Source organism: Elaeis guineensis, chromosome 4, assembly GCF_000442705.2.
Source record: "Elaeis guineensis isolate ETL-2024a chromosome 4, EG11, whole genome shotgun sequence".
In the NCBI taxonomy this organism is placed as follows: domain Eukaryota; kingdom Viridiplantae; phylum Streptophyta; class Magnoliopsida; order Arecales; family Arecaceae; genus Elaeis; species Elaeis guineensis.
This window is the reverse complement of record NC_025996.2, coordinates 137515549-137533786: the sequence shown is the minus strand read 5'-3', so window position 1 is coordinate 137533786 and position 18238 is coordinate 137515549. Positions and strand designations below refer to the sequence as shown.

The 18238-nt window shown below is 36.1% G+C and overlaps 2 protein-coding genes across 11 annotated transcripts; one reads left to right on the top strand and one right to left on the bottom strand.

Moving 5' to 3' along the window:
* Positions 1 to 173: 173 nt before the first annotated feature.
* Positions 174 to 9971, bottom strand: LOC105042531 (polyamine transporter PUT1). 10 transcript variants are annotated; one of them, XR_012141059.1, is made up of 4 exons: positions 9574 to 9971; positions 919 to 2390; positions 487 to 574; positions 174 to 409 (listed from the first exon to the last, which is right to left on the bottom strand). XR_012141059.1 is itself a non-coding variant. In XM_073256872.1 (4 exons), exon 4 carries the CDS (start codon positions 2346 to 2348, stop codon positions 930 to 932), a length of 1419 nt encoding a protein of 472 aa, XP_073112973.1. In that variant the 5' UTR covers positions 2349 to 2390; positions 3194 to 3270; positions 3525 to 5590; positions 9574 to 9701; the 3' UTR covers positions 612 to 929. The 10 variants fall into 10 exon arrangements, 8 of the variants coding, with proteins under 8 accessions (XP_029119678.1, XP_073112973.1, XP_019705704.1 ...); XR_003800526.2 differs by having other exon boundaries at positions 175 to 409; positions 524 to 574; XM_073256872.1 differs by lacking the exons at positions 174 to 409; positions 487 to 574 and adding exons at positions 3194 to 3270; positions 3525 to 5590 and having other exon boundaries at positions 612 to 2390; positions 9574 to 9701.
* A 2038-nt stretch (positions 9972 to 12009) lies between these two features.
* On the top strand, positions 12010 to 16517 carry LOC105042532 (large ribosomal subunit protein eL13z). The gene is made up of 5 exons (XM_010919789.4): positions 12010 to 12141; positions 14488 to 14606; positions 14834 to 14967; positions 15787 to 15945; positions 16031 to 16517. Exons 2-5 carry the CDS (start codon positions 14498 to 14500, stop codon positions 16250 to 16252), a joined length of 624 nt encoding a protein of 207 aa, XP_010918091.1. The 5' UTR covers positions 12010 to 12141; positions 14488 to 14497; the 3' UTR covers positions 16253 to 16517.
* The last annotated feature ends 1721 nt before the right edge of the window (positions 16518 to 18238 follow it).

Genomic DNA, 18238 nt, shown 5'->3' with positions numbered 1-18238 from the left:
TCATTCGATCATTTGACCGTGAAGGGAAGCAAAGCGACCGATCAACAAAGAAATGTATTAAGAAATAAAATATAATATAATAAAATAAGAGATAAGATAAAATATGATAAAGAAAACTAAAATATTTTGCTATTATCATGTATGCACCACACCGCATGCGAGCTAAGCCATCACACATGTGAAATATAAAATCCACATCTCCTAAGACTCCCCAAGCAAAGGTGGTCGAGGAAAAATGGTTTATAAATACACACAAATATTTGTCTTTTCAAATATGGGTCTAAAAACAGCACAAAATCTTTAGAGAACTTGGAAGGGAAGGGAAATTTTGAGTTTTCCTCCAAAACTCTTAACAATTGACACCGCCATGCGAAGGACAACATAAAGATCCATAGCAATCACATCTGGCCTGCATCAACATTACAATTATAATCATGTTCAAGCCAAGTTCTCATTTCGCAATCAACCAAATCCACATTTATCTACCAAATGGACTGTACAGGCTCTGAATGAAACAGACTACCATATCAGATTAAGTGAATCGTGGTCACCACAATCATCACACCTCATGAATCTGAAAACCAATACTGAACTATGTCAGACTATCATCATGCAATAAAAGACTACATTTATCATGAAACAGCTCGAAAACAAGGAGAGATCTTCCTCTCAGTGTCAACATGATGAGAATCCTATCATGCTTCACATAAATTACATGCATATAAATCAACAGTAACATGTGATTTGGTAGTAGTATTATATAAAGAGATATCTAGCATTAAATGATTATGCTGGGGTAAACCTGATCCCCACTCTCCATTGTCAAGACAAGTATTTAGTTTCAGCTCTGTAGAACATGAAGTAGTGTTCAAGCAGCATGCATCAAACTCCATGCACAAGGTGTGTAAATACTCTCACCAAAAATTGAACTACTCCATCAGAGATTCAGCAGCATTCTCATTTCCAGTGGCTCTAAAATCAGGAAGGTCAGGGTTAATGGAGAACCTCAACCACCGCTTCTTCTCCACATACCGCAGACAAGGTTGCAAAATAAGTCCAATAATCACTGCTGCGAGGCTTACAAGCATTACTTTGAGAGAAGAAAAAACTAGTACCACAAATATCAACAGAGTAGGAGGAATGATCATCAAGATGCAACCAATTGTCCCTAGAGGTACCTTATAAGGTCGAGATGCCCTCGGATTCTTTATCCTTAACCTTATGAATGCCACAAACTCTAATAGCATTCCAAAGCAATAAAGAAAATTTTCAGCAGCAACAATCTCTTGAAAGCTCAGCCAAGACAGCAAAAGGACACCAGAAGCAGAGAACATGATCCCAATGAGAGGAGTCCCATAAGGGGACCTCTTGCTGAAAAACTCTGGGAGCATTCCCCGTTCCGCCATACCAAGAAGCTGAAAAGAATCACTGCTCATTTCAGCAACAAACATCCCCATGTTGGACAATGCTGCCGCCCCCTGCACCCACCATGTCAACCAAACCCCACCAACAATCTTCGCGATATCAGAGAAATAGCCATCTGTCCATAACTCCCTATCAAGTGGAATAGCTCCTGTGCCTGCCAAGAGGGGATACAAGTACCCAACTACAACTAAAATCAATGCATACAGGAGAGCCTTTGGTAATGTTTTTGATGGATTGTCCACCTCCCCTGCCAAAGTACTGATTGAATCCCAGTAGTTGAGATTCCAAAAGAGTGTGTTCAAATACAAATTCCAATCAACATTGTGCAGGTTAACCACTAGCCATCTCTTAGGCCTGAGTTTTGGAATAGCCATGAGCCCCATAATGATGAAAGGGAGGATAGAGAAGACCCCGAGAAAAACAGCAACCCATCCAACTATGGTCAAGCCTCTATAGTTCATAAACGTGAGCAACGCTGTCAAGCCTAACACTGCAAAAGCCCTTGGGAGGCCTCCCCCTAAAGCTGGGATTGTGGACTCCAGATAGTCTAAGAAAAGAACGGGATATAGAGCATTGTCTATTACACCACTGAGCCATTTCATCCAGCCCTGCTGGAAACCCCAGTATGGGCCTAAAGCAGAAGAGACCCACACAACATAGCCTCCATTCTCTGGGAACATGGTGCCCATCTCGGCAGTGATCAGTGCTTCTGGTATGCTCCATATTAATGGGAAAACCAGAAAACCAAGGATGGCTAGAAGGGGACCAGCAGCCTGAACAGTGTCTTCTATGCCAAATGGACCACCAGAGACCTCATAGAAGATTAAGAATACAAGAGGTATGATCGAGACCTTTGGAAGATTGTTTGCTCTTGCAGCTCCTTCAAGGAGGCCATGGTAATCCCGCCCGCCATATTCACCCATTGGAGCAGAAGATGCCTCAGTATTTGCAATGTTGCTTCCTTGCTGCATGCAAAGGATTAAGTTGTTCAAATACTTGATATTTATTTAGAAAATCACAACTTTAAAGAAATTATATGTTTACAATGCTGTCCTCTTTGCAACAATCACTAACTAATATAATAAATAATAAGAAGATGTTTGAGGTCTTTACTTCAGATAATAGAAAGAATTTGCTTTGCCAGATGAGAAATGAGGATTGATCACCAGTAAAAGCATTGTTTATGAAGTCTTCAGATGGCTTTCTTGAGAGAAAAGAAACTACACCAACTTTTCTGCCCTAATTCAGAAAATATAATGAAAATTGTCCGAGAAAAGTAAAAGTTAATGAAGAATGGAGGTTCTAATTTTGGCACGTAATAGAAAAGCACGGGAAAAAAAAAATTATACTTCAAGCTTTTTTTGAGAAATTTTATCTTCAACCCAAATGTTCCACCATTCTAAAAAGCTATCTTTCTACCAAAAAGTTACATTTTTCATTGCCTCCTGAGAAATGCATTTTTTTAATTTTCGCAAAAAAAATTCTAAGCTGTGCATCAATTTGTTGAGTCAATGAGCTAGGAAATATCTTGAACAGGTGAAGAACAGTATAACAAAGAAATAAATGGTTAAAATGCTATCTACTACCATCCCAGCATTTAACTATTCTTTTTTTAAAAAAAAAAAAATTGAATCTTTTTTGGTTTGGTGGTTAAGAAAACCTGACATCTGCTACCATATATCTTAAAGACCAACGAGAATAGCATGAGGCTGAACCTAAAAGCCTAGGGAGTGTCGAACTGCTCTATAACAGGCTAATAGATCCTCACCGATGTAACCCTCTTTTACTTCTTCAGTTTCTGTTGTATTCTTCTCTTGTTTCATAAACGGTGGGCAGTCTGCCCTCCTTTTCCATCCAAAAAAAAAAAAAAAACACATAGGATCAGGACATATCAAGCGATTCAAGCCCAAGCAGATAAAATGCCAACATATACAGAACATTAAATATTTGCTAAAAAAGCATAGAAAACTAAAGAAAGGGAATTGAATGCCCACCTATTAAATTCTTTCCAATTCATGAAAGTATATAGAGAAGAGGAAAAAGTAGACAGAAAAACAAAACAGAACCATATAAGAAGGTAAACAAAAATTTACACTGACCAATTATTGAAAAGAATCCATGAGTCTAGGCTTGCTTTCTCTGTCTTCTTGACACTCTTCTGTGATCTCTTTTCTTTTTCCTTTTTTTTTTTTTTTTTTAAGGTACAGCGATTTTTTCTTTGCTTAATAAATCCCTCTGCTGGATGCCTCACTGGAAGAAGGCCAAGGACTCGGAGATACTTAGAAACACAGTGGTGGAAAAGCAGCAAAGAAAATAACGCTCGATGCACCCATGGTTGCAATCTTGGGTCTCCTGTTTTGGTACTGATATAAGTGCAACTGTGGGGAATCTAGCTGAAGACACGTTCAAAATAACGCCAGGTGCATGACTTTACACGTGTGTAAGAGGGGGAAGAGAGTGTAATGGATGACACAAGTTGCATGTATTAGGTGGCAGCAAAAGCTTTATTCTAAGGAAACAGGAGGAAAACAAGCACTTGAAACTGGACCCTACAACGTGACCAAGTCTCATATGAGCACTAATCTTGGGTTAAGGCAAAGATAATTAAGGGACCGAAAGGTGAAGAAACTTCCCAGAAAAGATTAAATTGAGAGCCAGATTTTGAGGTAGTTTCCCTGAAATATATCACCTTAACAACCTTTCCCAGCAACCCTTAGTTTCCTGATTCCTCTCTACTCTGATGTCCATATGCCCTCACGGAGAGAATCCATGCCTGTGTTTCCTTGGTAAAAGAGATGGTTGAAGTGGATGGAAATATTCCCTATAATGAATCCACTTGAGCCTTATGATTCATGAGGGAGAAAAGGAATATATTCATATGTGACATCTCATGAAATTTAAGCTAACTTTGTGCATTAAATAGTTTATTCTCCTGTTTATTCTTTTAATAAAGAAGAGGAAATATCAATTTAATAATAATGTATTGGAAAAAAAAAAAATGAAAAGAAAAGAAACTTGATCCTCGTTTTACTGACCCCTAGCCTATGTACAAAACTTTGCCTACGTAGAAACAAGAAAAGTGTCTATGATACACAAATGAGTATATATGCAATTTTACATTAAATAGACATCTGTACAAAGAAAGGATAAAAATACAATTAATTATATGTCAAAAAAAGATATATAAAACATAACTAGGGATTAACTGTTACATGCACTCATACCAAAGATTAGAAAGTAATTTTCCACCAAAGAAGTTGCAAACCTAAAGTTAGTTTAAGACTCATGTGGAACACCATCTGGACCTAGAATTGCCCTAGCTCAAATCCAAATGAATCAAGTGGAGCCCATTCACAGCATGAGATTTCCTTTTTCCTTTCCTTGGGTTGGCGGGGGCTGGTGAGGAAGTTGTATCTTATGTGATGTAGATGCAGAATGAAAGTGGGTGCAATAAAATAGGTCAAAAAAGAAGGCAGAAAAATCTGTTGCTTAGTCCACCCATCAGGACACAATATCTACAAATCTGCAATTGACTAAGCAATTAATTGCTCTCAGGAGATATATATTTTACTATTTAATATTTTACTCGCATGACTACCAATTATAATGTTATCCTCAGAAAATAATAATAATAATAATAATAATAGGACTACCAATTATAATGAGTTCAGCACATATATGTATAAACAAGGTCCCATATAGAAATTTATGATGTATTGAGACATTAATGGTACTTTAGGCAAGATATTATGATGTATTTGGAGCCATATTGAAATGTACCAATTATAATGAGTCCACTTAATCTAGTCCCTAAAAAAGAAACATTAAGAAAGATTTTATTGATTTTAATAAATTTGGATGATGCATATATGTGGACCATGATGGTACTTTATACATTTGCCATTTTGAGAGGATGCCAACAAATTAAAGAAAGAATTTACTGAATACATTGTATAATATATTTTGGAGATAAAACAAACACCATGGGTCAATTGTCTTTCCATGTCCATGACGTTTTAAGTTACTAGCATGTTGGGTTTGGACAGTGGTTCCTTTGCCAAACTTTGACAGCTGCTATTTTCGACAGTGGTCCCTTCGCAAAACTTTGACAATTGCTATAACCAATGGAACACTAATATGTGCGGCAAAACACTGTAAAGCAAACCTGGACAAATAGTGAGGTTACTTTGACATCCATCCAACGATATCATAACATTACCATCTCCAACACAATGAAATGCGAAAACCTGTCATAGGTCTAACACAAGTTAAACTAAAAGTTTGAACAGCAAGAAAATAAGAAGAGAAGTAGCAGTTAGAAAAATAAAAGGGAAGAATTAAGAAGTCAAGGAAGAAGGAAAAGTTTTTCTTTTCTTCTGAAGAAACAAAAAAGAGAAAGAAAGGAAAGGCAACAGCAATAGCAATGGAAATTTAGAAAATAATTAAAAGAGGAAAGAATTGAAAGAAAAATGATCATATAGGCATGTAGGTTTGAGTATATCAAATTGCAAACAAACTGCTTTTCTGATAAGATACCTTAGCCTACCATTAGACTACAAAAAGACGAGAGTATTGGAATGGTAGTTTTTAATTGAGAAGATAGATCAGAAATTAAGCTCCTGGAAAGGTAAAATGCAAAGTATAGGAGGACGACTGCTACTAATCAATGCAGTAATGGGGGCGGTTCCAACATACTGGATGTCACCAATGCTAATCCCGGTACAAATACTCAAAAAGATCGAGGCATGAAAAAGAAGGTTTCTATGGAGAGGACATAAGATGGGATAAGGTGTGCAGACCAAAAAAATTGTGGGGGCTTGGGTCATTAATTTCAGTCTGTTGAACCGATGCTTATTATTAAAGTGGTGGTGGAGATACTTTAATGATGAACAACAACTTTGGAAGAATATAATACATGATGCATACTACGGACACAGACCCCCTAGTATTGTAAACACTTCTACAACCCTTCGAGCTTCTGCCTTCTGGAAGGACGTTATGAAAATAAAAAAACTAGTTCTTTCAAAGCACATGCTTCAAATTAGGAGATGGAAAGCAGGTCGCATTCTGGCAGGATTTGTGGCATCAACAAAGCCCTCTAAGAGCAGTCTTCCCTCTAGAGTATATGCTCTCAATCAAATTGGAAGCAACAGTTGAGGAGGTTATCAGGAACTCAGAAAGAATTATAAGGTCGACACAAAGCATGCAACTAGGAATTGGTGAAATTCAATTAAACGGAGAAGCTAATAAAGTGCTCTGGAAGTGGTCAACGAATAATCAATTCACAGTCAAGAATGCATATTTCTTCTCCTCCAATGGAGGAGTTTACTCTCAGTTCGCAAAGATCCATTGGAAGCTGCCACTATCAGAAAAAATCAAAATCTTCAATTGGCTAGTGTTTCACAACAAAATTCTAACAGCGGACAATTTACACCAAAGAAATTGGCCTGCACCAACGGTGTGTTGCACATGTAGATGTATGGAGGAAACAGCAACTCACATCTTTGTAGAGTGCATTTTCGCTAGATTGGTATGGAAACATTTCACAAACACTTGGCAAATGCCATTGCCGGAGAGAATTCCAACGGTAGAGAAGAGAGCGACATGGGATTGTATTGTATCAGTGGTAATGTGGAGTCTTTGGATAGAAAGAAACCAACGAATTTTTAATGCGGAAGCGAGAGCCCCTGTTAAAATTGTGAAGGCAGTTAACTTTCTGCTAAAAGAATAGACATTGCGGAAAACTAATAACAACAATAGGTCAACCAGCTTCCAGGTGAGAAACATCACAAGTCAACAGGACAACTCGATGCAAGGGATAGTGCCACATCAAATGGTACTTTTAAACGAGAAAGGTGACTGAACCAACAGCTGAAATCCAGATGAAGCAGGGCTAGACAGGTTCAAACAGAGGGTTGACACGGTTTCTTCTCAAAATTCGGCAAAGACAGCACTAATTAGGATGTGCAAGTTTCTGAGTTCTCATTGAGTTTATACATGAATTTTAAAAGACAGTTATCAGATTTCATTGCTTTCAGACTTTAGATTTCAGAAACAAATCCAGGATAGAAACAGATTTTCAAATATTGTAGTTTGCTGCTCTTGAAGTCATTCTTCAGTGTTCTGCTTTCTACAGAAATTGTTATAGTGTTCAGTTTTCTGAATTTTTTCTGATGATGCTGTATTTCAGGTGGTTTTCCAAATGTTTATAGGTTTCCCTGCTCCCTCACTTAGCCATCTCGGCTATGGTTTCTATATTTTGTACACTCTCTTCTCATTCAAATAAAAATAGGGTGGTTTATCCTCCCCTTACATCAAAAAAAAAAAAAAAAAGAAGAAAAAAGCCACCATGTACAATTCCTTCTTAGATATGATTGGAAGTAATCATAAAAGTTAGCCATGTCTAAACATCTTTGTAACTCTTTTAGATTTTTTTTTTCAAAAAAAAAAAAAATCTAGAGTTTGCATGTTAGCTATGAATCTAATTTCTTCCACCATTCAGGTTTCTATACAGATATCTGTATGAAAGGCTTACACTTTTAAAAGTGGCTTTTTATTTGAATTACTTTAAAAAAAATATTTAACTATGGTAAACAAAATAGTCTCACATTATTAGATATTTTCAATGTTGTACATAAATAATTAAGCATCAAATAGGATAATCTTTCAATTATATTTGATGATCTAGAAAGCATCAATATCTTCCCATTGTTGGTGCACGTTATACATATGAAAATTCATATCGATTACACAATGAAAAATAATAAAAATCTTAGTATTGATTCATTAAGGTGTTAACATGTAATACATTTCTATCTTACTTAAAATCTATGATTCTATATTCAAAATAATAGGTCCAAATGGAAGGCATTAATTTTATATTTCTGAGAAGGAAAAGGGGTTTCCCATCAATTAATTTCAAGTGCTTCCACTTGTCTTTAAGAAAACTTGTCAATTGAATCAAAGCAAATGGCAAGTCCCCCTAACTACAATTCAAACTACTAGTATTCAAATTTCTAACATATATCCATCTGATAACAAGTTTCCCTTGTGTTCCTTATGGATTTGAGAGCTTAGTTTATCTATGAATGAGCTGAGCTGCACTGAATACGTTAAGCTATTTAGCCTCAATAACTTGTTATAAAAAAAAAAAAAAATATCTCGTGTTTAGTTGGGATCATCAGAGGATGGATGAATAGGATAGAATAGATGAACGGCCTTTATCCACTGTTTGGTCCAAAAATTCTTAAAAAGGATGGATGAAAAAGGGGATTGTACATCCATCCAAGCCCACTAATTTGCATTTGGGAGCATATGAGGACGGATAAATAGAGCATATAAGGTCTATATTAACAAAATTACCCCTCGTTAACTTTTTGACAAAATTCTAATGGATTTTATTATTAGTTATTTTAATTTTAGAATATAATATCCATAAGTACATAATTAAGATAGTCTTCTATTTTTATTTATATTCACTATTTTTAGTTAAATATAATTAACTATTTAAAATCAAATTATTGGTTAATTAATTATTCATATAATTAATATAAAAATAAATTTCCTTATATAATATTATTTAAAAAATTATTCGTTAAATTAAATTAAAGTCAAATATTTACATAATTTTTTATATAATTATAAATTATGAAGATTATGAGTTTATATATTACTCTATTTCTTTAGCATAAATAAATACCATAAATTAATAATAATATTATTTTTCATCAAATATAGTTTAGTAAAAATAGTATACAAATATCATCATTCCTTCCATACTAAATAGAGGTGAAAACTATTTCCATTCATCCTTCCATATTTCGCTAAATATATGGGAGGATGAATGAAAGATCCATCGTTCCTCACATATCCATCCTTTTTTTCGATTCATCCTTCGTATCAAACAAAAGGTTACTTCTACGATCACAAAATGTTTAAGCTTGCTCATTTATGAGTTAATGTTTGAGCTTGGCTTGTATCATAAGTGAAACAACCCTGACTCCCTGACTGAGACTTGGGTCCAATCATTTAAACTCAAATAAACCAAGAAATTTACTCCAAAAGATTGGAAGATTGCTCCAATCCAATCCAGCAACCATGGGAGTTTGGCAAAGTATATAAAGAAAGAAGAGATTAATGTGAGCTGACCTGCCCTTCCGCGGTCAATCTCGCCGCCATGTCGCCGCCGGGCGATGCCATCGGAACGTCCACCACCGCCAGTTCCACGGCGCCTGCCACCACTCTGCCATCGTGCTGCGCTGGGCCTCGATACGCCGTCGCCTCGGACACAGCCTGATTTTTGGAGAAATCGTGGCCGTTCATCGGGAAGGGCGGCGTTACTCCCACTCCCAGATGCTCGGCGGCGACCAACGACATCAAGACGAAGACATGAATGGATTCATTCTGGAATCCGAGACCGGGACGGCAGTAAAAAGGGAAATCTGGTGGCTGTTCTTCTAGTGCTCCTAGAGAACGACTTTGGTTAACATGCTCCTCAAGTAGGACGAGAAGTCGATCCATTCTTCCGTTTTGGTCAACCACGATTTTTGAAAAATTAATGACGCTTGCCTTCACAGTTTCACTTGGGAGGAAGACTTCATAATGCCCTGTTTCGCTGGCGGCGGCTCTCGTCCGCGTTTCCGGGTGGGAAACGGAAAAAATGATTGCTAACGTTTTCCAGCGGCATTGCGTCGTGTGCCTGTGAATGATGGAAGACGTTTTGTCTAAGAGGAGACCTCTTAGCATATAAAACTAAGATCTTTTAGAAGATCATTGCTTGTTAAAAGGGAGAAAAGTTCAAAAGGCAAAAAAAAAAAAAAAGGAATATGCAAAGATAGAAAAACTTTAAATTTAAAAATTCCTGATCAAATCATTTTCAGTTTCATAATTTCAAGACTTTCACAAGATTTTACTGCATATCCTGGAATTCAATATTAGAAGATCATCATTTGTAATTTTAAAAATATATAAAATTATAAAATATCATAATTTTGTTCTACATACATACACATTAAAAGAGAAATTTTATCCAACCTCCACTTCGTCACAAAATAAATTATGTAAATGATATAATACATGATGTACTATTTTATTGTTGTATTTAAGTAATGGAAATAAATCTTAGACCATCCATGATTACTCTCATCTCTCTTTTGCTATCCTCCACATGCCCATAGTGAATGCAGCATAAAATATCTATAATTTTAATTATTAAAAAAAAAGATATTTAGCAAATTTATCTATGTTGAATTCATCCATAATTCGATTGCACATGAGAAAAAAAATCTCATTAATTTTTTTATCTAACTCCCTCAACATTTGTCATACACTCATAGTCATAGAAATTTCATACAAGGTGGCTTTTATAAAATTTATTAATAAATATTATCAATGAAATCCACTAACACTCATTAAGAAAACTATGATTTTATGTTTTGAGGGTAAAATGCAATTTATAAACATAGAAAAAAAAATATATCATGTTTTTATGCTTTATGGTATCCATGGTTTGGATAAAGGACAAAGAATTTTTATTTCTTTAATCAGATTCATTAATTTATTAAATATTAACCAATTGAGGTTTCAAAAATACAATAGCTTATAATAACAAAAAAAAATGATCGTGTATATTTTAAATAAAAAACATGTTCCAGCTTTTTTCCAACTATATTTAAGAGACGTTCGATTGATGGGTTTACCAAAACAAATTTATGGAAAATGCAAAATGAAATAGTTTTTTTTAGAAATAACTATTTGATTGTTTTTCATAAAATTTGTTTGAATCATAAAGCATAAAAGTTGAATTTTACGAAAAGCTTGTCATTTTCTTAATTTTCAAAAATCTATTTTTACAAAAATCTTACTTTACACTATCTATTTTAGAAAACTCACAAACAACCAAATAGTCCCTTAAAAAGATAAAACTACATCAAAGGTGAAAAGTTATATTGACTAACAAATAAAACAGATCCAACTAGCACCATGTAAAGATTATATGCAATTCACTAACCATGACAGATGCAAAAGTTAGGGACAAAGAAAAAAAATAATACTAATAGATATAATGACTTACAATTAGAAAAATAAAAAAAAATTCTCATCATTATTAATAAAACATATAGAGAGAATAATCATCTTAAAAAGAAAAACCACACTACTTGCGAAGCCTTGTGAGAAAATAAAAATTAATTTTATCATATTCTAAACAAGTATAAAGCATGTACAATGCAGTGAGAAAATGAGAAGGCAAAATAAAAACAAAAATAGGGGGAAGGGAGAGTTGCCAAACCCTCTCCCTCTCTGTCTCTCTCATTCTTCGAATGCATTCAGGATTTAGAATTCCTAATTTCTAGATTCTTTGATTTATTTATTTTTAGTATACTTTCTCTATCTCCTCTTGGTGATTAGTAGTGTAGAAATTTAAAAGAAAGATTTGATAGAAAAGCAAGCATCAGCTTAATCAGGCACCAACCAAAGGCCACGGTTAAAGATTCCAGATCGGACCGGGAAAGTCTGAACAGCTCCGGACTGGACCGAGTCTATTGTTAGCCATGTTCGAGCCCGGCCCAATTCAACCCTTCTTGGCCGCTTTAAAGCTAGGGTTTTGGAGCGTTGCATCTTTTTTTCCGGCGGCTCCGGAGATAACAAAGGGGAAAACCCCGGAGACGACCCGGCCGACCGCGGCGGAGCTAGCAAGCGAGAGGGCGTCGATTTCCGGTGAGATCTCCTTCCTTGCGATTGGAAATCTCTCCGTTCTCCTTCTGATCTCTGGTGTTTTTGGATTTTTTATTTCGATCTTGGCTTTGGAGTACGAATTATGCGCGGAAATCGTTTGTCTTTGTCTCCTTGATGTTCTTGATTCCTAGTAAGAGATCCAATCCCGAGAATGAGAGTTCTCGGATTATTTGGTTTGTTTCTCATGGTAGAAACGAGACTGCAACTATTGTGATAAGAATTGTTGTTAAATGCTATATACTGGGAAGATGGATTGTTTTGGTTGCGGTTGGTGTCACTGCTTTTGAATGAGGAGATGACATCTGTTTGTTCCCTTTGAGATCCCAGGTTTGGGTTATGTTGCTTGATGTATGGAAGCTTTGTTTCAGAGATGGATTTATGGCTTCAGGTTGTTGCATGGATAGTCCATTTTCTTAGTGTGGCAACTTGACAGTCGGCACGACAAACTTATCCTGTTTCAGAAAAATTGGTTAAATTCATGTTAAAACATCAGACAATATTCTGTTATGTTTATCATGACAGACTCTGCGTCGGTCTGTTCGTTTTGCTGGGGGTGTCATGCAAACGTTTTGGTGGTTGATGTGGATTTGTGCGCGCTTCCGACCTTCCAAGATGTGGGATGGTCTTCATACATAAAATGCTTGATATTTCTTTATACCTCTAGCATATATTGATCAAAGTAAGAATATTGGATTAACTAGGCTATATTATCAGTGGAAAATTGGATTTAGAAAAGTTAGTTTTACTGGTACCTTGTATGTGAAGGTAGTCAATCCTGTAATGTAGATGTATGTGTTGCCTGTAATGTAGATTTGCTACCACTTGAGGACCATTCTGTCAGAAAGTTGGATACTTTGACTAGTGATAGGTGAGGACTATTAGGGGAGAATATTTATTACCAAAAAATTAAACATGGAGAATAGTTGTAGTGGTATGAAGTGTGAACCAATTCTTTGCCTGAATCATATAAAAGTTAAAATGTTAATCTAGGTGTTTATTTAATGCTTGTTTCACTGTTACAACTTTCAGCATATCTCTTATCATTGCTTTTGTCAAATGATATGCTTAGCTATCTAAGTTTATCGAGATATTTTCTTTGATGCCTAAATGGAATCTCCTTTGCTTAACTTGGTTTAGAGATTTTCAAATACCCAAGTTCTTACATGGAAGAGCTTAGGTCTCAACTTCTATATCCTTGTCTGCTTGTTCTTATAGTTTTTGGTTCTTATCATGTTTCAGAAATTTGGAGGCCACTTAATCATCAAATATCCAAATATATAGAGCCCTGTTCTATTATTATTAGGCTGTGCATGCCATTGTCATGTCACTGCACTCATTAGAGAATATTTTGTAGGCACATGCAAGCATTCATTCCTGTTTTTAAATTCTTTGCTTCATGTGCTACTACTATAAACTTATGTTGTTTAGTTGTTCTTCTGATCATATAGAAATATAAATTAACGTTCTACAAAATCCTTGTTAGGCTATAAGTTCTCTTGGTATAATTTCAGAGCTTACAGCTATCATAGTTTGATGGTATTTTAGGGGGCAAGTGACTGTGACGATGGAACCATCAAGCAAAAGATTATAATTTCAGTACGCGTATTTTGCTAACCTTGCACTTAACATGGTTGGAAATTGAGATTTGGGCAGACAGGGCCCTGGTATTAGAGTATAAAAGTAAAGAGCACATATTTCTAACTGAGGGCTTCTTCTTGGCATACTTGAATGCTTTTTTCACTCCCTTATTTAGATAAACTCACGGTGTCTCTCTCCCCAATTAGTTCTTATGGAAGAGGCAATCATAGTGACTGAAACTTATAATGTAAGAATACCTTTATCAGTTTCCACTACGAAATGAGGAACTAAGGGTAAAATTTGACAATAGAAAGATAAAGTTCAACTTTGCGAACGACATGAAGTTAACACTTTTTTTTTTATTTTTGCTTCATGCTTGTTGGACCCATTCATGGAACAAATAGTGGGATTTATATAAAGATGTATTTCCTTCTCATTCATGAAATTATTATTATGTTTTGATGAAACCTTATGATGTCATATGATGTGAAACTGTGATGCAGATAAGTTGTCACATATTTGGATCCTGCAATCAGTTCTCTTAATTTTTTAGTATTGATTTTGTATATGCATGTCGAACAGCACTTTGAGATGTTGGATGTTGTATACTTGCATGCATTTTCTCATGCTAGGGAATATTGGTGAACTCATTACATTTGGGTTTGATACAATGAGAAACTTCACAAGACATATATCCTTATGGTTTGGTTATTCTTGTTAATATTTGTTGTTGTTAATGTTATTATTTAGGTGAAGAGTCATGGTTAAACACAACAATGTTGTGCCAAATGGGCACTTCAAGAAGCACTGGCAGAATTATGTGAGGACTTGGTTCAACCAACCAGCTCGCAAAACCAGAAGACGCATTGGTGGGGAACACTTACTCTCTTTCTATGATATAAATATCTTATAGTGTCCAGTGAGCTAGTCTTTCGAGCCCCATATGGCCCTCCTCCTCCATCTCTCTCTCTCTCTCTCCCTATCTCTCTCTCTCTGTGTTGTTGCTTGTGTCGGTGACGAAGGCAAATGTATTTAAATTTTTCTGGGGTTGTCTTTGCCTTCTTATATATTGTGCATTGCCATATTGTTGTTGCAGCTAGACAGAAAAAGGCTGTGAAGATTTTCCCACGTCCTACTGCTGGACCCCTCCGCCCCATTGTTCAATGTCAGACCCTCAAGTACAACATGAAATCTAGAGCAGGCAGGGGTTTTACCCTAGAGGAGCTTAAGGTAATTATCTAGTTGAGTCCTTTTTGATTATGTTCATTAGTTGTTGAAAGTGCTTGAGATAGTAATTCATCAAGAAGAATGCTGCAAAGAACACAAATCATCCTGAATTTCCACTATGGTATTGAGGGACTGGGTTGCTGCTTTGCAGTCATAAGGTTAGGCTAGTATACAAACATTTCAATTGATATACTTTATACTTGAAGTAAATTTTGACTCATAATGGCTTGTGGAATGGTGGAAGTGAAATGATATAGGGAGCAAAATGAAGTCTTTTTCAAACAGAACCTCACCATTTCTTTTATCATAATACAGAAAAAGTATCCTATTCTTATACAAATTGAAGAAAGAATTTGTGACTAAACAATGAGTACAGCCATTTTCCATTCTAAGAATCATTATGAGAATTTGGTTGAAAAAATATTGTTCGACCCTTGCTCAAATTTGTAGAAATCATATTTCATCTATAAATAGGGGATACCTTAATTTACTATCAAGGAGCTAGTTCACAATGACCAGAAGATTCTGTCTTAAGAATACCTGATATGAGCTTCTGCAAAGTTCAGATTAGTAGAGAAAAGTGAATCCCTTTGCTTATGCCACTGGAACTATTATATAATTGATGCAGAGAGTCATTAATCTGGTGATTTGATTGTCATGAGTACTTTTTGTATTTATATTTGTGATAAATTGGACTTCAGAATTAGATGAGTGGAAAAATATGGACCTTACCATATTAGCTCCACCTAACATATAGATTTATGCCTTAGGAAAATAAACTATTATTTCTTCAACAGTTTATAGATGAGTGGAACTATGCAGGCAGCAGGGATTCCAAAAAAGCTTGCTCCTACCATTGGAATTGCAGTTGATCACCGCCGAAAGAACCGTTCCCTGGAGGGTCTCCAAGCAAATGTCCAAAGACTTAAAACATACAAGGCCAAATTAGTTATCTTCCCAAGACATGCACGCAAGTTTAAGGTAATCTTACTTCAACTCTGAATGTAGCTGCATTTAGGCATTTGGTATATCCACAAACCCATGCTGATGGTCTATTTTGTGTTAGGCTGGTGATTCTGCACCAGAGGAGCTTGCAACTGCAAGCCAGGTCCAGGGACCATACATGCCCATTGTTCATGAGAAGCCTTCTGTTGAGCTTGTAAAGGTCACCGATGAGATGAAATCATTCAGGGCCTATGCCAAGCTTCGTGTTGAGCGGATGAACCAACGCCAAGTGGGTGCCAGGATGAAGAAGGCTGCGGAGGCAGAGAAGGAAGAAAAGAAGTAACTTATACTTCAGTTTAAGGTTATTGAACTTCTTTTTCCCCAATCTCAATGTCGTTAGGTCTGACTTTGAGTGCTTGCTTTTCCTATGGTCTTTACCAAAGAACTTGAAGAGAGCGTTAGATGTACTTGATTTGGAGCACTTCTGCTTTAATGTTGTTTTGAACTTGACTGTTTGAGTGGTTTGTTATCATTGCTGACGTTCCAGTCTGCATTCCAAGAACCTCTAATATATCCATTGTGAAGTCACAATGAAAATATTTCAATCATGCTTGTTTGCCCATAGATGCCTCCATCTAGTGTTTTTGGAAACTGGCTCTAGATATGGTGCCGGACCAGCGTGATAGACCTGTTCAAAACCTACATATGCTGGGAGCAAAGCTTGTGAAAGTTGTGATTCTTTGATTGTTTTTCTTGCGTGTTCGATTCAATGGCTCGAAAATTGCTGAATCTGTTACCATGCGGAACATTTAAAAGTGTTCAAGCTTACCATTGTAGTCGTATGATGAATGACCTTCAGGCTTCAGGTTTTATGATGGTAATAGTTGGTATTTTAAAGCATGAAAATGACGACAGGTGGAACCAAGATGTGGAATGCTTTGGTTGCTTCCATTATTTGGAGAAGACATTTGCTGATGCATGAACTTTGAAATAATCTGCCATCCCAAACTTTCTAGTCTTAACCATCTTGTTTCTTGACAGCTTGTCACTTGGGTTGGAGGTTTCATTGATAAATTAGTAACGAGGCCATTCAAGGGCTGCTAAGTTGGTAATGTATGGAAGGGGATGCAACGTTTTTTATCCTGGGGCGATTGCATTAGGTGATGATTCATTGGGGCACTGGAAAACATGCAGTGGATCAGTTTATGCAATGAAAATAGGATAGGAAACCTGCTGTAATGTGGTTTGCTTGGTCTGTCAGAGCTAGCCAGCATTTAAGGAAAAAAAAAATTGTGGATGCATCGTATCTGCAAGGCATCAATCAATTCGTAATTGACAATTGGAGAATGTCAGCGATAACCTGAGCACACTGAAATGGAATCAGCGACATCTCTCACATGGTCGGTAAGCTCACTGTCGACCAGCAAATATGATAGAGAATAATTCAGCTATGCTTCTTGGATGCAGTTTTGAATAATTCGCCGTGCGTGGTGGTATAACATGCCGCTCCACCAATCGGACATGTTCTGGCCCCTACCTCTGAAACATGATTGCGGAAACGAACAAAAAGGAACAATAATAAATAACAACTTAAAGCTCTGGAGACCAGCATTAGTCTTTATGGTAAATAGGTGTCTCACCTCTAAATGAGTGTAATTTTTGAAAGACATCAGCAAGCTGTTCCAATCAATGACATCTGCACAGCAACTCTACACCATATGGTTGGTCCACAACATCTTACGCTGTTCTACCAACCATTGAGGATATTATCGTACTTAACAAGAGGGTTAAAGAAAAAAAAAATATAAAATAATTTTTTTTAATTTTAATTTCATTTTATTTACATCTTTATACTTTAAAAAATATCGAAAGAATCTTTCTAGTTATCAATATATTTCAATATAATCTAAATATTCATTTTACCAACAAACGATATTAATTTTCTCTCTCAATGGACGAAAATACCTCTCGCTCATGGATGGATTTAAAAGATGAAGAGAATGAAGAGAAATGGATGAGGAATGAGAAGAGAGTGGAAGGACCATCGATAAGGAATGAGTTCGAAAAAGAGGACTGCAACAAGGAGAAGAAAGTGGAGAGAAACGAGAGGAAAGATGAAAGAATGGAGGTAGAATGAGCTGCAGTAGAGGAGGATGGCTTATGGACGGTTTGGATGAAGAGGATGATTAAGACGGAAAAAAGCTGTAGAAAGGAATGGATGGATTTCAAGGAGGAAGAGGATAAGGAGGAGAAAAAAGATGAGGAAGGGTAGAAGAGGAGAGAGGCAAAGAATGGGTTGCAAGAGAAAGAGAAGAAGAAGAGAGGGAAG

Coding starts and splice junctions, on each gene's coding strand:
- LOC105042532 (XM_010919789.4), top strand. CDS start 14,498: ATGGTTAAACACAACAATGTTGTGCCAAATGGGCACTTCAAGAAGCAC. Junction 14,607..14,833: donor CAAAACCAGAAGACGCATTG/GTGGGGAACACT, acceptor TTGTTGTTGCAG/CTAGACAGAAAAAGGCTGTG. Junction 14,968..15,786: donor TTACCCTAGAGGAGCTTAAG/GTAATTATCTAG, acceptor GGAACTATGCAG/GCAGCAGGGATTCCAAAAAA.
- LOC105042531 (XM_029263845.2), bottom strand. CDS start 9,945: ATGGATCGACTTCTCGTCCTACTTGAGGAGCATGTTAACCAAAGTCGT. Junction 2,391..9,573: donor GATTGACCGCGGAAGGGCAG/GTCAGCTCACAT, acceptor CTTTGCATGCAG/CAAGGAAGCAACATTGCAAA.